Source organism: Thermobia domestica, chromosome 8, assembly GCF_964235325.1.
Source record: "Thermobia domestica chromosome 8, izTheDome1.hap1.1, whole genome shotgun sequence".
NCBI classification, from domain to species: domain Eukaryota; kingdom Metazoa; phylum Arthropoda; class Insecta; order Zygentoma; family Lepismatidae; genus Thermobia; species Thermobia domestica.
Window position 1 is genome coordinate 265,854,648 of NC_137461.1, and position 21,505 is coordinate 265,876,152.

The 21,505-nt window shown below is 32.0% G+C and overlaps 1 protein-coding gene across 10 annotated transcripts in view; it reads left to right on the forward strand.

Annotated features, from left to right (window-relative positions):
- The window catches only part of Rim (Rab3 interacting molecule), a 516,869-nt gene that overhangs the window by 448,981 nt on the left and 46,383 nt on the right, over positions 1 to 21,505 (forward strand). For 7 of the 10 annotated variants that reach the window (XM_081769756.1, XM_081769757.1, XM_081769750.1 and 4 more), the window contains 4 exons: positions 2,174 to 2,280; positions 5,872 to 6,009; positions 9,791 to 9,817; positions 15,111 to 15,261. In XM_081769756.1, the coding sequence (XP_081625882.1) occupies positions 2,174 to 2,280; positions 5,872 to 6,009; positions 9,791 to 9,817; positions 15,111 to 15,261 (423 nt within the window). Of the gene's footprint in view, positions 1 to 2,173; positions 2,281 to 5,871; positions 6,010 to 9,790; positions 9,818 to 15,110; positions 15,262 to 16,270; positions 16,413 to 21,505 lie in introns of all 10 variants that reach the window. The other 3 variants (XM_081769751.1, XM_081769753.1, XM_081769755.1) reach the window with 3 other exon arrangements.

Consider the following 21,505-nt stretch of genomic DNA (forward strand, 5'->3'; position numbering starts at 1 on the left):
AATATTATATATATATGTTATATATATATGTAGTATATATATATATATATATATATATATATATATATGTAGTTAAATTTTATTTCTTCTAAAATGAAACTGACTAATAGCAAAGACTCAAATCAGCATGTTTCATAGTATTAAAAAATAGCAAGCTGAAGCTTGCTTTTCCGTCCTTTCAGGAAATATTTTTTTTTTTTTTTTAAGTATATTTCGAGGTGAACTCCTATCTCATTCTCAGTCGAATAAGGTTGCTCTTGTTTCTTACATTGTTAAACCCCTTAAATTATATATAGCATCAAACCTATCTAGTTATAAGAAGATAGTAAATTTTAGCGTTTAACAGTGAAAGAAGAACAACCATGATTGTCTAAGTTTGAGGTACGAGTTCATCTCGAAATATAGTGAAGAAAATACACTACCTTTTGCAAGAAACAAAATGTAAGCTTCAAATGATCTAATATGAGCTCCTTATTGTCATTAACTAATGACCCGAAAATTTTTTGGGAATTGCAACTTCTTGCTTCAATTGAATCTGTAGGAACGACTCTTACTATATTTTGGTAGATAGAGCAGCCTGTTTTAAAGAATTAAAAATTTGTTAGGGCTGCGTGCTTCGGTAGAATTTATTAAAAATAGAGCAGGAAGTTGTCTACAGAAGCAAAGCTTCAAAACATGATGATATTTTAAATTGAATTATTTGTGAAGTTTGAGAAGAACTAGCTAAGAAACAAGATAATGAGTCAAAGAGAAGAAAAACAGAAGACTTAAATAAGTTATTTGAGGCTTTGAATATGATCATTTGTTTCTTACCTACAAGGTACAATCTAAAGGACCTATCCGCTTTGCCATAAGGACCAGACTGTGTCACGTGATTACGTCAGAAACAGTAAAGAGTCATTAAATAGTCCCTTTACAGTTCAAGGCTCATGAGATAGTTAGAAAGCAAGTAACATTTTATAGGAATTGTAGAAATACCTATTCATTACCCTTCAAATTTATTATTTTTCAAATTAAATCATTTTCACAGATTCTTATGAATATTTTTCTGTCGTGTTGAAGTTAGTTATAGATTGGATCCTTCATTTAATTTTGATTTTTAATTGTATACTTAATTTTGAATTTCATTTTCTTATAATTTGTTTCTTTTCCACAGGAAAATGACTGACGTTGTTCTGCCTCGGAACAAACATAGCGATAAAAACCCCGGAGATTGTGTTGATAATGCTTTTGACTCTTTTAACATTAATTTAAGTCTTAAAAATCATTGTAATAACCCTTACTCTGCTAGTACTACAAGCACTTCAACTCACCCATTACCTCAACCTGTTGGCACAAAGACAACACTTATACCGAACTTAATATTATCTCCAGACTCATTAGAAGTACGTGATATTTTGCTTAGTGAGGAAAATCCTTGTAAAAATAAACCAATTATTCTAGGCGAAAAGAAAGGTTATCGTGATTTGTCAAATAAGGAAATCTTAGAGTATGACAAGTTGAAGGACACTACCGGTTCTGATGAAGTTGTAGGATCCACTTGCCCTAGTGAATTTGTAGGAATTGACCATTCTGATGAATGTACCAAAACTGTCTCTTCTGATAAATTTATCGGCAATGGAGCACGTACACGTTTACAGAAGCAAAACTCTGAAACTAGTACGGGATCATTAAAAGAAATCATTTGTGAAGTTCGAGAAGAGTTAGCTAAGAAAGGGGATGAGTTGTCGGAAAGAAAACCAAAAAGAAGTTACTCATGGTCCATCGAAGGCGTTGAATACAATCAATTGTTTCCGACCTGTAAAATACAGGGTAAATTTTGTGAGGAAAATGATCCGCATTCCACTTCAATTGATGCCAAAAAAAATTTCTTACAAGTAGAACCACATGTTGCTCAACCGTTGCATAAGAACACAGATAATGATTGTGATATTACTAGTCCCAAAAATTCTAATTCCCTTTGTGCCAATGATGTATCTTATAAAAGTAATAGTAAAACTAATTCTATTCCACGCAAAGAGACAAACGTAATAGAAGGTAGCGCTGCTTGTAATCCTGAAGTTTTACACAGCTTACAAAAACCAACAATAGTAGAATTTAGTAGTAAGCTAGAATATTTTGATATCAAAACAAATGTAAAAGCTAAACTAGCTTCTTCTTATCCTTGCAATAGTGACTTTAGCCAGCGAATGTCATCTTACGGGCCCTCTGGTGCCAGCAAAAGAGGTCAGTTTGGGAGAAGTTTATCAAATGCTGAAGTTCCAGCAGATGAAAAGGCTGGTAAGTAGCATTTTGATCTATCTTGAATATAATCTATTTTTGAATATGCTTTTCTTTTTATTGTCATCATCGATAGATTAAACCTATTCGAGGTGATTTAAGTCTATCATATTAAGTCTGAAACCTTATAAGTAATTAGATTAATTAAGTTAATTATATCTTATGATTAGGGCCCGGAAGTTGAGGAAAAATCCTCTTTTTTTTACGAGTGCTCGAAGACGAGACTTAACATAATATATGTTCATTTTGGGTCATTGTAGAGCAGAAAATGGTGGATTTTATTTGTCCTTTTGGGTATTTTTCGGTATTTTTTGTTTATTGGTTTTTTTAAAGCTTTTTAATATCTTAACGTCTTTTTTTGGCACTTCATCTTTCGACAATAAATTTACTGGCCATTAAGTCGAATCACCACCACTATCTTTTCTTTAGTAAAGAAAATTCCAATGATAAGATATTCTTCAACGACTGGACTGGTAAGACCAAATTTGCAACAATCACAAGTAAGATAAGGAAGGGTAGCAATGTCCTCCAGCAGAGGGTTGGGGCTGGGGAAGTTTTCTCATTTTAGTTTGGACTTCAGTTTGTGGAAGAAGGACAGCCCGTTAACGTGCCTAAAATTAAACCTAAGAAAACTTTCTTTTTGCGTCAGTTTGTCTCTAATTTTAGAACAGAAGTTTTTTTTCTACGGACGGAAATATTCTTTTCTGCAAATATTGCGAAGTGAAAGTGAGTGCAGAAGAAAACGATTCCATGTGCAATAGCACGTTGGACGTGAAAGCTGCTTCCCGGGCCGCGGAGAAAAAGGATAAACAGCTTCTGTTAGGGAAAAGTACTAGTGGACATTCTAAGTCGTCTTCGTTTTACAAAGATCTTTTCAGTACTTTAGTTGGAGCAAATATCCCGTTGGCAAAGATAAACCCATTGAAACTTTCAAAATGTTTTTCGAGCAATATACAAATCAGAAGATTCTTGACGAGTCGACCATCCGAAAGGAGTATGTGCACCGCTGCACCATTTCTTTCAACTATATATTGTCTACTACCAGAAGCTTGTATTTCTTGAGTATTATATTCATTAAATATGTAATTCTTATTACATTGGGTCTTACTTTTACGTCCTTTTTCCAGTTTTGTCTTTTTTTTTTTTTTTTTTTTTTAGATATTTTTAGGTCTTTTTATAGGTCCTTTTTGGGCAATTTTTAGGTCTTCGACTTCCGAGCCCTACTTATGATTTAGATGTAAGCTTGTCATGTCATATTTATAGCATGCTTAAATGGCACATGAACATTATAGCTTAACAAATACTTTATGTCTTAATAATTTATCCACAGTTAGGTGCCACGCTCAATTCATGATCATTTAACGCTCTAGAAATCAAGGAGGAAAATACTTTTTAAAAGAAAGAAGCAAAGACGACTAGGCATGTTGAAAAATGTGGTTACAAAACGGAGAAAACATTCCAAATTAATAATTTAGGAATTCAGAACTTTCCCGTTCAGTCCAAACCGTTAAGAGCCTGCCTTACTAAAAATAATACGAAATTTACTATTTTCTTTTGCTTGATTATTCATCAGTGAAAGGAGATAATGAAATGCAAGTTACCACAATCATAGATAATGCTATTCTACAACAGAAAATATGTACCTGAAGAATGTTCAGTGTTGCAATCCATAAAAATTACAGTGTTGCCAGAAAAACAATTTCCTTAAAATCTAAGTTAAGACAGCGAGTAGAGGAATGAACTCAACTGCATTTGATTACGTATCATGTTGTTTTGGTTTGTTGTGAACTACTTTTTAATTAACATTATTATTTAGTTTTAATAACTGTATGTTAAAACTAATTTGTTTATTACAAACTAAATACAACTATTATTTAAAAAGTGGTTCAGAGGGAACCAAAACAGACTGGCACTGTTAAAAGATAAATGAATATTTAATGGAATCAATTTACCATAGTTTTTTCACATTAGTAACCTCCCTCGTCCACACACAGCTTTGCACAACCTAGTAAGTCATGGAATGACTTCTGGAAATTGTTCGACTGTAAGTCGACAGTCTGTACCAAACTCGCACCTGGTCAAGCTGGAAATTTCTACACGTGTTCCCAACATAATACACAAGATTCACCGCTATGAAAAATCTAAGTGCCAAAACTAACTTCGCAGAAAAAAGTCTCGTTTCCTAATTGCAACACTGGACGTCTTCAAATATAGTATGACGTCATAGGCTTAGATGATAAGAATAAAATTTTCTCAAAAATATTGACAAGTTTGCTGAGTAGTATTTTGTACTTACTAGAAAACAGTGGCGGTTCGTGAGGAACGTAACATCACTAAAAATTTGTCGCTACAGGAGAGAAAAACCTAACGTAACGCACTAATTCCTGCATATTGCTCTCTAAAGCTCTGTGAAAGCTTGTAACGATAAAATTTAAATATTTATCCATGTGACTTCACTCCAAAGCCGCCACTGCTTGAAACTTTTAACGGTATTCTTTGATTACTGTTGTCACAAAACTAATTTTTACAGAACATATAAATACAATAATTAAGCAATCGATGCGCATTCTAGGACTTCTGTACAGATTGACAGAAATAAAGAGCCTCTGTTTGTTAGCAACGTTTTGCAAGGCAAGAATACTCCAAAACTGGAGTAACGTTCACCTGTCTGGACAATACGTAGCTCCTACATACATATTCAGATTAAATTCAGTTCTGAACTTGTTCCTTGCAATAGTACGTTTCGGAGTACCTCGCATGCATGCGATGACAAGACACGAATTTCTATGAATACTAAGTATACAATTACCTGACACCCCTCATAAAAATCAGTGATCTCAACTATCTGCATGAACTCATACACGTCTAATTAGGTCCGAAACACTTCTTTTAGAATTATACTTCCGAATTCCATGCAGACAAGTACTTAACACGTATCTTTTCCATACAGTTCGATCTAGACTTTAACCCTTTTAGTACCTTTCTTTTTTTTAATGTGAACATTCTTTTATATGTGCGACTCCTTTAATGTGGGATATTCCTAACATCTGTACACAGTTTTGGAAACTAAACACAGTCTTCTGGTCACGTCTGACCCTATGGGAGAACAACATGTATTTTTTTTTTTTTTTTTTTAGAATTTTCTAAAGACAAATTCACAACGATGTTTGAATTATTCGCACGTGACACATGTATGCCGTTGGTAGTCAAAGGGTTAAATAGTTGAACGTTCTCTGTTCTACAGGGTCCCTAAATTATACAACGAAATATCACATACGATTTGTTTAATTCTAAAGTTGCATATAACTCTGCATTACAGTTTCATTTCAATGGATAAACTTCAGTTGCTCATTGTTAACAACCTTTGTTATTATATTGTACTTTAGATGTTGTTAGTGTAAGCTGGCGTTCAGCTGGTATTATATTCTATGTATCTAGTATTATGTTCGTAAATAAATAAAATAAATTATTATTTTGAAAAATAAATGAAGTAGGACGGGATTGCTGAATGTTTTGTGCATACTCTTTTGATGAACAATCAATTGATTTTATTATGTTAATTGTTCACATAATGTTCTTCCTGTTTCCCAGATGGCAGTTTAAGTGATACTGCAGTAGGTAATCGTCATATGTTAGAGGAGACTCGAAGTAAAGTGACAAGCAATACAAAAGCTAGTCAATATGGCCTGGGTAAGAAAAGTAGTTCAACATCTCAGCTTTCAGCTACAGGTATGATTGCGCAAGATTTGTAGATGAAACTTGATTAGAACTCAAGTAATAGTTTGCTTGTGTTGAGACGTTAATTATTTTCTTTCCAGTATTTTTTTTTTCAAATTCATTAATTAATAGGTAAAATGGCTACTTGGTTTCCTGTAAAACTTCTTATTTTTTTTATTAATATCATCGGGGTTACATAATAGAAAACGCTCAAGGTCCCTCATGAGTGAATAAGTAGTATCTTCATATTGTCTTGTAAGTAAGACATTAAACATATGTCTCAAATGTTCTAGATTCAGAATGGAAAAACTCACTAAGTAGCTTTTGAGATAAAGAATTCGAATGTGTAGTGCAGAGAATGATTTAGATAAGTAGGGGAGTAAGTCATTTTTATTAAATTTTCAGGAGAGACAGAAAACAGTGACTTACTTCTTTTTGGCTTTAAATGCCTTCGGACTTATATCCAATTTTATTGTTGGTATTTGATAAAGTATTCATAATACAACTACAAGTTTTCTAAGAATAAGAGATATCAGAACACGCGTTTCAAATCTGGCAATAACTCATTTTCAGAAAAAAAAAAAAAGACTTACTCCTCTCTGCCTTTAAGGTCTGGATATTGGTTTCTTGGAGTTTGGCAACCCTTTTCAGCATCAACGCTATATGAGACATGGACTTACAATCCCAGATAATATACGAACCACCGTAATGTGTTCAAATTTTAAGGTTTTCCTATCGAAACTCCATACATCAAAGACTAGCTACTAAACCGGTGGAAAGGGTTCTACATAATATGGTGTAGTTCGAGTTGTATTTGTGATATTGATAGGTACAATAACATACCGTATTAGCAATTGTTGACACTTTAATGCCGGAATTACTTAAAATAGTTCGAAAAAAATATTCAGTTAGGTATTCTATATGGATTAGGAATACTAAAGTTGAATCAACTCATAAATGTGCGGAAAATAATTTTTTTACAATGTATTTTCGGTATGTCGCGAATTCGTCTCCTCCTCCCTCAATCCTTCGAAACCTTCCTCAATCAGTGCACGAAATTGTTGATGGGAGAGGCGAGGAAACACTAACATACATATGTATAAGAAAATAGTGACTTATAGATTTGTAACGGAAAAACTGGAAGCGTGGGGAATCCTCTTTCCCTAGGGCTTTTTACCTTCCTCTCTCTCTCGATGTATTTTTTTTTTTAACTTTTTGCAGCATAGACACGCAATATACGTTATTACTATGTGAGTATTATTGTATTTATCACATATACAAAAATCATTAGTGATATTTATTAGCACCATTTAAAAATGTTAGTTATTACTGCCGAATGTCGCGAAAAAGCGACGTATCACATTATTGTAATATTTCGAGAAATGTTTCGTCCAAAATGGACAATATTACGTCCCTGTGACCGTTGAATATTCGTAAATATTGGACAGTTTTTATATTACAAGCACTTACATGTTCTGCAGTAGAGCAAAAGGTGAAATCAGCAAAAACACAAAAACTAGTTGTTCTGCTACCGCCAAAATCCTCCCACTCACAGAAGTACGCAAAATTGTCAATAGATGGTCTACTAAGTAAAGATGAGTTGAGCGGTACATTGCGAATTCGTTGCAGTCGGCAGTCGATCTGTGGCCACCACCAGACATCGGCTCATAGAAGCACGTATAAGAAGCATGTCGCGCATTTGCGACAGTGGTCCAAAAGACTTTAAGAATATATCTAAGACCTCTCACTAACTAGCATTTTTGCTCTAATGCTTAAGATGGTGCTTCGATTTCTGATAAGAGTACAGCTTCGGACTCCATGTCAAACTGCAAGTTCTTAATATCTCAGGATCAGTACTAAAATAAGACTTTAAACTGCACTTATAAATAAACGTCATACTCAGATTAGAAAAATAAAATTGAACTTATTAACCAAACACATGAATGGAAAGTTCAATTCGAAGCCAAGTAGTCATTTGTACGTATATCATGTTTTATTTGTAAAAATATATGTTTTCCATTTGTTTCGTAAAACTAGTTAAAGCATAGTTGTGGGTACACATTTCAGTAATATTAGAATTATTACAGACTTCCTTAATTAGCGGTACTCTTACAATCGTTCTAATGGTACTTACACAAAGCGCGTTAATATTGTACTATTTTCAGTTTCGTTACTACCATGAAATACATTATTTCATTATGATTAATAACAGGAATAAAAGATCAGTTATTTTGATATATTTTCATTACATTAGTCTTTTTATTCTTAAAGTACAAACGATTAAAAGTGTGCTTCAATTACAAAAAAAAAAAAAAGTCATTTGATTTTAGTATTTTGATGTCCTAAGTTTGGGGTATTCAAATGACCCTCAAAACTAGGAGTATCGAGTTGACTTACTAAAATTTTGCTGTTTTCCAAATTTTTCTATGCATAACATCTTTACACAAAACTAAAGTGCAATATTTTTAAAATACGTATTTTTATATGCTATTTCTGTGCTTTTCCTCTATAATAGAAGGAAATAGAAGGAAATCATACAATACATACCAATATAATCATATAATTCAAGGAAATCATTCAAGATATGTTTCGCTCTAGTAAGTATATTCAGGCCAATATGAAAAATATAATATTAAGAAGATCGTAGTACATGACAGCAAATGATAATTTAAGTTTATTCATTGTGTTTATTCTTCATGATTTAATTTTAGCTGAGCAAATTTATCTTTTTCATATTACGTGAAAAGGTTTTACGATAATTATATCAAAACTACTGCTTCATTTAATAAATACAGAGTATCTCAAAATAGGGCAACTCTGTTATTATCAGAGGTACAACAAAATGTAAGAGGGAAAACCGTCTCCAAATATGATGTTTTCAATCTAAAGTAAAGGATTTTTTTTTTTTTTTTAATCGAACGAGCCATTTGGGCTATACACTCTTTATACCTCCAACATTAAATGAAAATGCAACGTTGCTATTTACCTGGACTCACAACGTAAGTGAATGAAGTTACTGTCTTTTACGTTAAAGTGCCGATGGCCGACCCCCATTTCAAACATTAAGTTATTTAATTATTTTGTGGGTCCAATTAAATGGTAACATTGCATTTTCATTTAACATTGGGCGCATAAAGAGTGTATAGCCCAAACGGCTCGTCTGATTTAAAAAAAAAAAAAAAAAAAATCCTCCACTTTGATTGAAAACATCATATTTTGGAGACGGTTTCCACTCTTGCATTTTGTAGTAACTCTGATAATAACAGTTACCCTATGTCAGGAGACTTTTGAGATATCTTGTATATGTTAACTAAAGAATTCTGAAGAAAAGTAATACATTTTGGCAATCCTGTACGCATACTACCATGAGGCAATGTGATAAAATATTTAGACTTCATTCATTTTTAAAGGCATTTATTTACTTAAGAAGTTACTGACATATTTTTCTCTACTAAATTACTGAAGTGTGTGTCTGTTGTCCTTGTCTTTAAGCCAATTAGTTGTCAATAGTTAAGCATACCAATGGTACCTTTATAATACAACCCTGAAATATATGTGCATTTGTACGCAAAGTTTACTATATAAAGTTCTTATTCGTAACTAATATATATTTAGCTTACGTGGATACCAATTAGTTAACAGTTGCCTTAAATAACCCATGTTAGTATTATTAATAGACTTTGTAAAGTGTAGAAGTTGATTATAACTGTTTTTTTTTTTTAATTATTCATTTGATGAAAGTCGATACAATGTCCCCAAACCTAACACCCTGTTGTATATTCTTTGTATACAGTCAAGAAGTTAAGGGGAGAGGGAAAAAGTAAGTGTGTTTTTAACAAAACCAAGAAACATAAACAGGACATGTAGAAACGGTCTGTTCTCTTTTTTCTACTTTTTTTAAATAGTAGTTTATTTTGTACAACACTGAAGCATCAATATTCATATTATTGTGTATGCATTTCTTTCCGCATTTCTGTGTGTCTATATACATATATATATTTAACTATATATACAGCGTGGGCCATAAATCGCTTGACATTAGTAGTTATTTAGTTTTCAATAGATTAGAATAGTGGTAATTGATTGACATATAATGATGTAGTTCGTGACAGCGTATCGATTGTGAATAATATGTAGTAGGAGGAGATTTTTATAAAGGATTGAAACCTTATTACATTTTAAAGTTTACATTGAATAGAAAATCACCAAAGAATGAATTTGTGTTTGTAGATTTGTACTTCATAAGTAGTACGTATATAAACTACAATTACCAAGATGTGATTATATGTGCAGCGGTTTCCAAACACTGTATCCCGATCTTGAAAAAAAACGAATCCAAATAATTTTAAAAAGCGTATTACTTCTGAATTTGATAAATTATCATCCAACAACGTTAGAAATGTAATATGTTCTTTTGTGACATTTTCTCGCGGTTATATGGTTAGCGTATGCGCTTTCAACACGGGAGATCCGGATTCGATTCCCAGTAAAGCTTCTGTGGTTTGGACACTATATTAAATTTGCCAAATCCACGTCGTCTCATATAGCCTAGCTACTGAAAAGGACGCTACACTACAAATCAACCAACCAATGCTCTCCTGTGCGTAAAAAAATGTAAGGGGCCTATCTGGTTGCAATGATGTGAACAAACTTTGAGGTAGATGACTGAAATTCAGCTCAAACACAGAAGAAGCTATGTAGATTCTATATTCCAAAGCAAATTGTCCTAAAATGGATGGGACAGTCAAAATAATAAGAAAAGATTAACATGTCAATGAAAAACAAATAATAAACCCAAAGAGGAAGATGACTGAAATTCAGCTTAAAGATAGAAGAGGCTATGTAGATTCTACATTCCAAAAAGAAATTGCTCTAAATTGGATGGAACATAGTAAAGGATCACGAAACATGAACATTGAAGTCAATGGAAAATCAGTGAAAATAATGAAATCGTCTACATATCTCAAAAACTATAATCAGGAGATGGCTGATTGAAAGCTTATTGCAAAGACATAATGAAGAACGATGTATAGAATGTATAAAACAGTGTCAAAAGTCAAGTTGTTTGAGAAAAATCAATAATATTTATAAAGTATATGCATCTTTTTCGAATTACCCATGGTGCCTCACGCGCAGGTTATATGCTTGATATATCTCACATCTGGATTTGGAATCTCCAGACTCGATTTAGTGTGCAACGTGATTTTTGACCTGATCACGTGATACAGTCTGATCCTTATCTTAAACCGGTTAGACCCTTTGTGCACTAAAGATGATAGAAGACACTTTTAGCATTTGATTTAGATAACCACCTAAGTTAACTTAACGTTAGGAAACAACTTGTAATTATCTCATAGTGTAGTTATTCAATAACTAACTTCAAATACATTTTTGTCAAGTGACTTTATGGGCGATTCTGTATACACAAATAAATATACAATATACATATCAATAATACAAAATATGTATATTTATGATTTGTAGATTAAGAATGTAGATTTCTTTTATTGTGGTTTCTTTATATTTCAGTAAGACATTTCAAGCATTTTGTATTAAATTTACAAGTATTTTTCTCTCTCTTCTTTTTCTTAATATCTGTAGGTTCTAATTCATTTAATTTATAAACACTGAAATAAACTAATTTATTTTTTTTTCAGTTGTAGCTTAATCCGTTTAGATGTATATTTTTTTTAAAAAAAGAAATATATTTCGCATGAATGTGTTTCAATATGTGCTTGCAAGTTATTCTTTATATCTGTTATCAATTACTCTATAATAGTTGTGTATAAATTATTTAAATGTAATTTATGTGTATAAATATATATATACAATTGAATTTACAGTCGATATGTATTTTAGAACTTAATTAAAGAACATTGTTCACTTAGATTCTTAGATAAACATTTTTTTTGAAAGAAAAGTTGGATACATTTTTTTATCGACTGCTTTCTATATATTTTTTGTAACGTAATATTTTTTGTTTGTTTTTGAAACAACCGCATTACCATGCAGTCTTATTACTGTTTTTGTTATTAGTAATGAAGGTACATATATGTTAACAAAACAATATTTAGTTAAGTGGCAGTGAGTGTAGTTTTTTTCTGTATTATGTTTTTTCATAGTCATTATATCATAAATGTTACTTTCGTTACGCATAAGCATTTGTTGAGCTTTTCTCAAATCTTGTGTTGTGTAAGTTAATCACCAAAATTAGGTTTCTTTGTAAAAGAAATGTTCAAAAAAATCCCACTTTTAAGGAAAAGAAACCTGATTTTGTGTAATGAATTACGACATAGGAGTTACAGAAACTTGGTATTATGCATGGCGCAAGTAATATGAAAATAAGGTGTTCCTCGATGTATTCAGTTAACTTTATTATATTCTTAACATCATTATAAAACTGATGCTTATTTTGCACTCTATTGATAGACACTTTGTGCAACTGTGCAGAAGTTTTAAGAGATAAAACACTTGTAAAGATATACACAAAGAGTGAAAAAAATGGTCGACTGGACCGGGACTCAAATCTGGATCTTTGGTGTACCTTTTCGTTTCGAGAACCACTATGTTACCCAGTACAGTCCTTAAACAGCTGCACATTTCCTCACTTTTGTGAGTGAATAATTCCCATCTTCATAAGTGAGAAAATGTATAGCTGTTCAGGAACGGACTGGGTAACGTAGTGGGTAATTTATCAGCACCGTACGCCCAAGATCCCAAATTAGAGTGAAGGTCCAGTCGTGTATATTTTTTTTCATTCCTTCTGTATAATTGAATTGATGCACAGAGGAATTGATGCATTAAAAATCGGTTGTTTTGTCCATTATCAATAAAAACTTAAACTTTCCTTAAATATTAAGGTAGCTACGTTGACTCAGATCTTGACAAAGTTGTAAATAATTTAATCAGTTGAGACTTTGTTAGACTGTTTTCATTCTTGGGCTGCGATGACTCAGTGTTATTTCTGGTACATTTGATCCGTAGTTCCATCCCAGCTCGAGCCAAGTGAGCTTTGTGGTAGACAAACACCATGTGCTTGGGTTTCCTTAGGGTTCTTACGTTTTCTTCCAGTTTCTTCATTCTACCATTTCATCATCACTGTCACCCTCAGCCTTCACGTCATATCCGTGGAACGTGAAACTGAAAGATTTAATTTATTTTTATTTTCAAATAAAAAAGATTTACTTTATTTTTATTTAGGTTTCTTCAAATGTTTTCAAATTAGTGATGAATCTCTGTTGAGTTTTTCTTTTAGCCATATTGAACACCATCTTAGTTTTTTTATTTTTATTTTTTACCCGCTGATTTATATGGAAAATTATTTTCATATTTTCTTTTAAATTGACACAACAGATTTTAATGGTTTGATATACTGATTTCCTCTTCAAATGTATTTTGCCTTACTTCATGAAAATTAAATTTTGTTAAATCTAATTTTGGTGATAAAGTGTAATTCAGCTAATATTAACCTGTCAGGCCGGCCAACCATACCGTTCGGATAAAAACTGTCCTATTGCGGCGCAACGTACATCGTAAGTCCCGTGCAGTGTGTGATGAAAGATGATATTTAAAAAGTTTGTATTATCATCTTCAATAGCTTTCTAGGTATGTATAAAGAATAAAGAATATTCTAGCAAGGTTGTTATGAAACTGTTCTTCTAGGGCAATTTAAACACCTCTATGAGTACTTAAATAGCGCCCTAAGAGGGGTTAACTCTATGCATAATGCAAATTCATTTTGAAAAACTAGGGACATTTAACTAAAAATGAACAAGAAATCAGTAAAATTACATCATTTAAATTCCAGTATATTCTAAGAAAACAGTTAAAATACAAAATTGGTGTAGATACTCGACAGTATTCACAGTCTGAAATAGATCAGAATAATTAAAGAATGTTCTTATCAAGAACTTACTCCTATGTATATACGTTCATTTACTTTTTCATTACGTTAAGTACAAGTAATGGCAAAATTTAGTCAGCAAATAATCTCACTCACTTCAAACCTTTGATTCCTGAATAAACCGTATACTTTGAAACTTTCGGTTCTCTTTTAGAGCCTTGCTCACGAAGAACAAAAATAATAGTAAAAGAAATAAAAAATAACAAGAAGTCTAAAAGGAAGAGCAGTTCAAAGCCATCTGTGTACTGCTGTAATTAATTCGTCAAGTGACAGTATAGTTCACTATGAAACAAATATGTATGCAAATTTAGCCAACAACAATTGTCTATACAAATTAGGGATGGTCAAAAGTTTCCGGAATCGAAAATTTTACTTTCCGGAATTCGAAAAAAATCCGGAATTCAGAAAAATTTCGATGCCGGAAAAATTCCTGAAGTTTTTCCGAAATCAGAATTTTCTAAATTCCGAAATTGGCCACCCCTAATGCAAATACTTTAATACATAGTTTATTCAGCTGGATCTGGTCAATACTTAGAATAGAGGGTCATAAATGTAATAAGCAATGAAATTAATTTTGCATTCTTTCAAAGATTGTAGAGGATATTACTCACTGCAAGAGGACTCGAAACAAAGGTTTGGAAAACTCAAGTCAATAAAACAACATGTTGTTATTCTGATACGAAGATTAACAAAGTGACTGACGACAGTAGAAATATGTACTGTTCTTTTCTATCAAGGCTTGCTTTAGTTAAGACTTGACCAACATAATTTTTAAGCTTTATATGGTGTAATCAGGTCATGATTCATTTCTAGGTTTAAAGATTGGCCCATCATTTATTAAGTTTTAATCCAATGTAGTCAAGACTCCATCGAACGTAGTAAAAACTTTTGGCCAATGTAGTTTAAAACTTTTCTGATTTAGTTAATATAAATTGAGTACTAATTAACTTCAGAGATTAATTACTGTAAATTTGTTTTTTTTTCCACGCGTCAAAATCAATAGCCAGGTCATAGTAAAGTGCAATATATATATATATATATATCCTTTTTTGTGTTTCTTTGATGTTAAGAGTCTATGTACAAAGTGCATTGAATACATTACGGAACACCTGTACTAATATAATGACTAGTTCTTTTTTCTTAAGTTATTCATTAATACCACATCACATTCTTCAAGCATTTCAACTAACTATATCCTTCTACGCCCCAGGTCGGAAACGTAGGTTAGGTTTTAACCGAAAAGGCAAAAGTTCCATTACCGTCCATAGGAGCGAAGAGGTGTTTCCAGATGACGTTCGTCACATCGTGAAACAGGGTTCAAGTGTATCAAGTGACGGAGAAGGGTCTCAAGATGGCGACAGGTTCGGGCCCTATAGATCCCAGTCCATTTAAGTTGTAGTGATGATGGCCACTGTTTCTTGTTATCCAGCTATCTCCTCATTCTGTTCCTCGTTTTCATTGGCAGTCTTTTGTGTGTGAACAGAATGAGCAAATAGTAATGGTGACAGGGAGTTTGTAATATAGTGTTTCTCTATATTTATTATATTATATATCTATTTTGCGTGGTGGCACAATTTTGTAGCTTTTATAACTTGTATAAGATATCTTGTCTAATGTATGAGATATCTTGTATATATATATTTTTGGTCTCCAACAAAAAAAAATCATCATTCCTTACTATGGTAGTTTTGACTAACTTTTATACATTATTCTGACTTTTTCTTACTTGAGGGCATGTCAAATTGTTTACCGAATAATTCCCTTAAGAAAAAAAAGAAAACAAAAGAGCATCGCATGTAAAACGCCATTTTTTTTTCTGAGAGAGAAAGAGAGAGAGAAATTGTGTCATCTCTGAAGTTTCGACGTCGCTCTGGAAAAGCACATTACAGGGCCATTATGATCTATGCGAGATGTGGTATCCATGACAACGGGGTAGCCTGGTAACAGATTCTTCCTTTTTCTCCTTTGAATTATTTTACCCTTTACCAGTAGATTATCTATATTTTGTTGTAGTGGCGTGTAGAATGGCTTTGTCGCTGGGGTAATGAAAATTGTATGGTTCGTTTCTATGCAGCCATGGTATGCGGTTTGGCTTTTGTGAATGTGTTAAATATTATTAATCCGATTGGCTAGTATTTAGTTTACCAATTATTATTATCATTACATATACTACTTTGTTCTTTATTTTGGTTGACCAACGGCATTTGTCTAATTAATACAAAAAACAAGGGATTGTGATATTTTCTTACTTATTTCTAATTTATTTTTTTGGTGATGAGAGGGTTTGCAGAATGTAGTAGCAAGTTGGGATCATTAAAGTTGTGTTAAGTAGAGCTGTATCCCCCCATTATATTATTTTCTGCTGAACAGAGGGTGGTAGAAAACGTAGCACTTGCAGCATCCAAAGAAGTCAGGAGGTCGTACCAAGCGCCACTCATTCTCGACTTGTCAAGCAACCATCTAAAGAGTCCACAGATGGGAGTATGAACAGCATAAGTTCTGAGGGATCGACGTAAGTAGTCGATTCCGACCATCATCAATCTTATTTTTCCTGTCATAGGGTGGGGCACGTAGCATGTCGAATTCTTCATCATGGTTGGGAAGGGTTTTTTTTTTCTCGATAGTTATCTATCGATTTTTTCAATACCTTTTTCCCTGTCAACTGGACTATTTTTTTTACTTCTTATTTTTTTATTGACCATGCTTATTCCTGGTTATGTAACAAGTAGTAGATAATCAAAGGTCTCTGGTGCTTGTCAGTTTGCATCGTTTTAACCTTTTTTTTTAATTAGCCTGAGATTTGCTTAGCATGCTGTGAACAAAGATTGGCATCAATTAGAAATTAGTAGATCTTTTCCTCACATAAAAACAAAAAGGCACAGTCATGTAAAACATAAGTTTGTGACACCAAGTTTTTCTTTATATTAACAAAGAACTTAAAATATTTTGAAACACCATAATTACTTATTGAAATAAACGTATTAATTGTAAGGTATTTCAACCTCCAGAACAATAAGTTTATTATAAAATATTAGGAACTAAGAGCAAGAAAAAAAGTAAATAGAACATCAATTGAATATGACATAGAAAAATCTTCATTTACACTATGTTGTATATATTTAGATAAAGGTAGAATTTAGACACAGTGCGCAGAGAACTAACATTATGTTATTTACTAAGTTGAATTTTAAATACAATGCACAGAACTTGCTTAAAGTGTTCGTATTCAGACAATTATAAGACAAAATGTCTTTATTTCGGAAATTGTCTGCTTCTCCTTCGGATGTCCCGGACTCAGAACGAGACACGAACGATTTTCTTGAATAATTCATGGTCTGAATATACAGTTTTTTGTTTCAAAACCTGATTGAATATTTTAATAAAAACAGACATTCTTCCGAAAAGTAATAAAATTTATCTTAACATGTCTGGATACAAACACTTGAAGCATGTTTTGTAATTTATAATTTTATTGTAATTACAACGAATACGATTCTTATTAATACATTAAGTACATTAAGTAAATACTCTTATTACGGTATTGGAAACAAATATCAGTTGTAACTATAATAATTAATACATCGCAGTTGAATCATGTTGTTTATGGAAATATACTTAGTTATGAATAATAAAATATCAAATTAAATATCAAATTAAATATCAAATTAGTTTATGGAAATATACTTAGTTATGAATAATAAAATATCAAATTAAATATCAAATTAGTTTGTAGTAGTTCTAATATGCATTTGTCGAAATTATTTCGACAGTATTCTCCATCATCCTCGACAGTATTACTTAAAACATCAACCACTAATTTTTTTAAAGGTAGTGTTGAAGGTACCGGTTTGATGTTTTAAATAGCAGTTGATGTTTTTAATAATACCGCCGAGAATGACAGAAGACACTGCCGAAAATGGTTCGGTAAATAAATATTACGATGTATTACAAGCTAAGTTTTAATTTGATGTGCTTATTGCTACTAATAATTGGATATCAAAAAGGATAACATTAAACATGGTCGTAGCCATAAGTGAAAGAAAACTTGCCATATTCGGAGAAAATGAGAAACGATATTGGTTTGTCTGCATACAAAGTACTCTCAGTACTTCAACACAGCGTGGAATTTATTTTCCAAAGAGATCAGAAGATGAAATGGGTATTAATACAATATCTATTGATCAAACTTTATTGTACCACTTCGACAACACAATAAGAGAGGTAGATGACCTCTCTATTATCAATAAAAACTGTGTTGATTAAATAGTGAAGCCTCTCAAAGAAACAACTCTATGATGAGAAAAAGGAAACGAACAATAGTGTAGTACACATGAATACTGGCTTACCTCGCTTGCATCTACTCTACAAGTTCCACTGAATCATGCTATATGAGTTTTTTTTAAGTACTTGCTGTTGTGTCGAAGCGTAATAAGTATCAGATGTTTTAAAAATCTTATTTATAGCCTTGACTCAATGTAACTTGTAGTAAATTGTTACAAAGAAGAGATGGTTATCATAAAGATACTACTAATACTACTAATAAAGAAGGAACCCATTCTTTGAAAGCCATTCATTTAACAGAAACTAAGCCAAGAAGCGTATTCTCTTATTTTCGCTGGAATGAAGTTATTTCTCGTCAGAAGAAATATGAACGAAATTTTTTAAAGCTTTTTTTTTTTTCAGTAGCTGAATGAGGAAATACACGTTTCGTATCTACACTTTCATTAGATTGAAAATCGTATTAGACATTGTGTATAATTTTTGAAGAATGAAATAGTAAAAAATCTAGAAGAAGTATGAAATGTGTTTGATGTACACAAGTCTCTTAACACTTGTGATCTCCTGAGTGAGCGTACATTAAAAAAAAAAGAAAAGAAAAAAAAGAAAAAAGAAAAAAAGAAAAGAAAAGCTAATGTTAACAATTAGTTATATTTCATAAAACAGACAGCGCAACAAGTTCTTTATGAAAAAGCAATATAAATAAAACAAAAAGAAAGATCCGAAACATCGGTTCTTATCTGTTTCTAGCAAATTTATAATACAATGAAGCAAAATATGTTGAGAAGTTTATATGAAACACACAAACAAGCTACTAGAATAAAGGTTACTCTAATTTATATAGAAGATTTGATGCAATCTGCTCATTACATTAGGTCTAACTTTAAATCCAACGTAGTTTAAGTATTTTTTCCGTGGAACAGAGTAATAAAAATATGTTATTTTCATAACTAACAATGACGTAGTGCGGTAGCTGCATCTAATCTACACGTATAATAGCTGCACTAATCCTTTAGAACTGCAAATGTCGATTCTAATAGAATTTTAGAAACGGGATGCTAAAATCAGCTAGTTGTAAATTCAAGTTGAACAGCTTTAAAATGAGGTAGCAGAAAGTAATAGCGAGAAAACATGTTGTGGAAAGTTCACCCATTCGAATCTATCCAGAGTAGTACATTCGATGTTATTTAAAAGTAGAAGAAAAAGCCGTCTAAAGTGTTCTCATGACAAGCCTGAAATGTAACATGCTTATGGAAACGTCACTGTTGTTTTGGAGGAAATCAATTTACTCACACTAGTCCAGCTAAAGTGCCAGTAGCAGAGGCTTGTCGGAATTTGGTAACCCTACAATTAATTACTAATGATCCTAATACTGATGATTATTAATACTAACACTGTCAGTACAATTAGTTGCGTTTCCAGAGAACATAAGCATAAAAAATCGAAGAAGTGGAAGGAAATAGAAACGAAACAAGAATCGAATCAATCTAAGAGTACCGGAAATAAAAAAAAAAAGACCATTAGCTGCAGAAGAATTTTAGCCTCTGTGAGAATAAAGAAGAAAATGTGGATGAGCTAGACGTTGACAAGGAGAAGGAAGAGGGGGAGGGAGATTTACACAAAATAGTTTTTACATTATTGAGCTTGATAGTGAAAGTGAGGTAATCAATTGGATTGAAGTAGAATAAGTCAAAAAGGATATACGACTCTCAAAGGATATATGACTTTCAAAATTAAGAGAGATTATTGAGATTGAAGAAGAAGTCTGCTTCAGGTGGATAAGAAAGTAATTTACTAAACAACAGAGAAAGATTCTTGAAAAGAAATTAAATGTTTTCAATTTAGAAGCACTTGTCGGTAAAAAACAAACAAACAAACAAACAAAAAACGGCGTAAATGGACAATAGAGGATTTGAGAAAAGAATTATTCAAATTTTGAATTTAGTATATGCTGTCTAAGACTTCGAGAAGTGGTTAGCTTCTGGAGGAAAACAAATACATTTTATTTTGTTTAGCTTCTGGATAGAACTCGATAAGACGTTATGAATAAGATACGAGTTTATGACAAGGAATTATACATAAATGTAACCATAAATGTTCATTCGTTATTAGAAGTTTATTATTATTAGTATTATTATTATTATTATTATTATTATTATTATTATTATTATTATTATTATTATTATTATTATTATTATTGAGCCCATAATGGCGAATGAAAGAGTTTGTTGAGATATGAATAAATCGGGAATATTTATCTGAGTGTTATCAAGTATGTATGAAAGGGGTTACTAAAATAAACAAAAGTTTCAGGGAACATTTCCAAGCAGTCTGCATATTGGCTTACGTTAGACCTAACTTTGCAACTCAGTGTAATGTATGCATTTGTTTTCTGTGGAACAGAAAAAAAAAAAAAACAGACATATTATTTACAGTATAAGTAACAATCAATCAATCAATCAAACAAACAAAAAAATCTATAATACGAATAAAATAAGCATAACTAATTGTCGGAGCGTCGAAAGAAGACTAATAACTAGCCATAATATTCTAAATGAAGAAAATATGAACAAGTCAGAATAATCTGTGGCTTGTGCGTCGTGAATATTTTAATGAATATCTCCTGACATTCGTTTCGCAGGTTAATTTAGCAGCTTTGTCAAAGATATATAATAGCATGTTAATCTCGATATAATTTCTCATAACATATATGCCTATTTTTTTATTTTTCTAGAATATCTACAATATCTACTACAATGTTAAGTTTATAACTTCAAATTTATATGTTAAACTTAATTAAAATCTCATTGTTATTAAGCGTTTTGGAGAATATATGGATATTCCTATTAGTATGTAGAAGGAATCTAGTAGAGAAGTAACAAGGTTTTATGGTATTTGTGATATCCAGAAAGTATGTTGTATAAAAAGATCTTCAGAGAAAGAAAATCTCGTTTGTACGTATGCATGATCTACTAACATTGCTACGTGTGTTTGTATATACAGGGTATTTCAAAACAACACCGATAACGTTTGGGAGGTGATTCCTGACACCAAGATAAGATGAAAAGTATAGACCAACCTGGGTGCACAAATGCTTCCTTTCGTAGTTATAAGCTGCCGAAAACATGAGAAAATGAACTTTAAAGATTCATTGTTCGAAAACTATGGGACCTACCGTAGTCGGGTCTAGATTTCACTTAGGAACTAGTACGTGCTCTATCCAAGCATCCGAGTTTCAGAATTCTGCGGTGCTTCTGCAACAATTTTTGTAGAGGTAACTGGTGAGTACTTCAAATTATATGCTCGTACACAAACTCCCTCTATAAA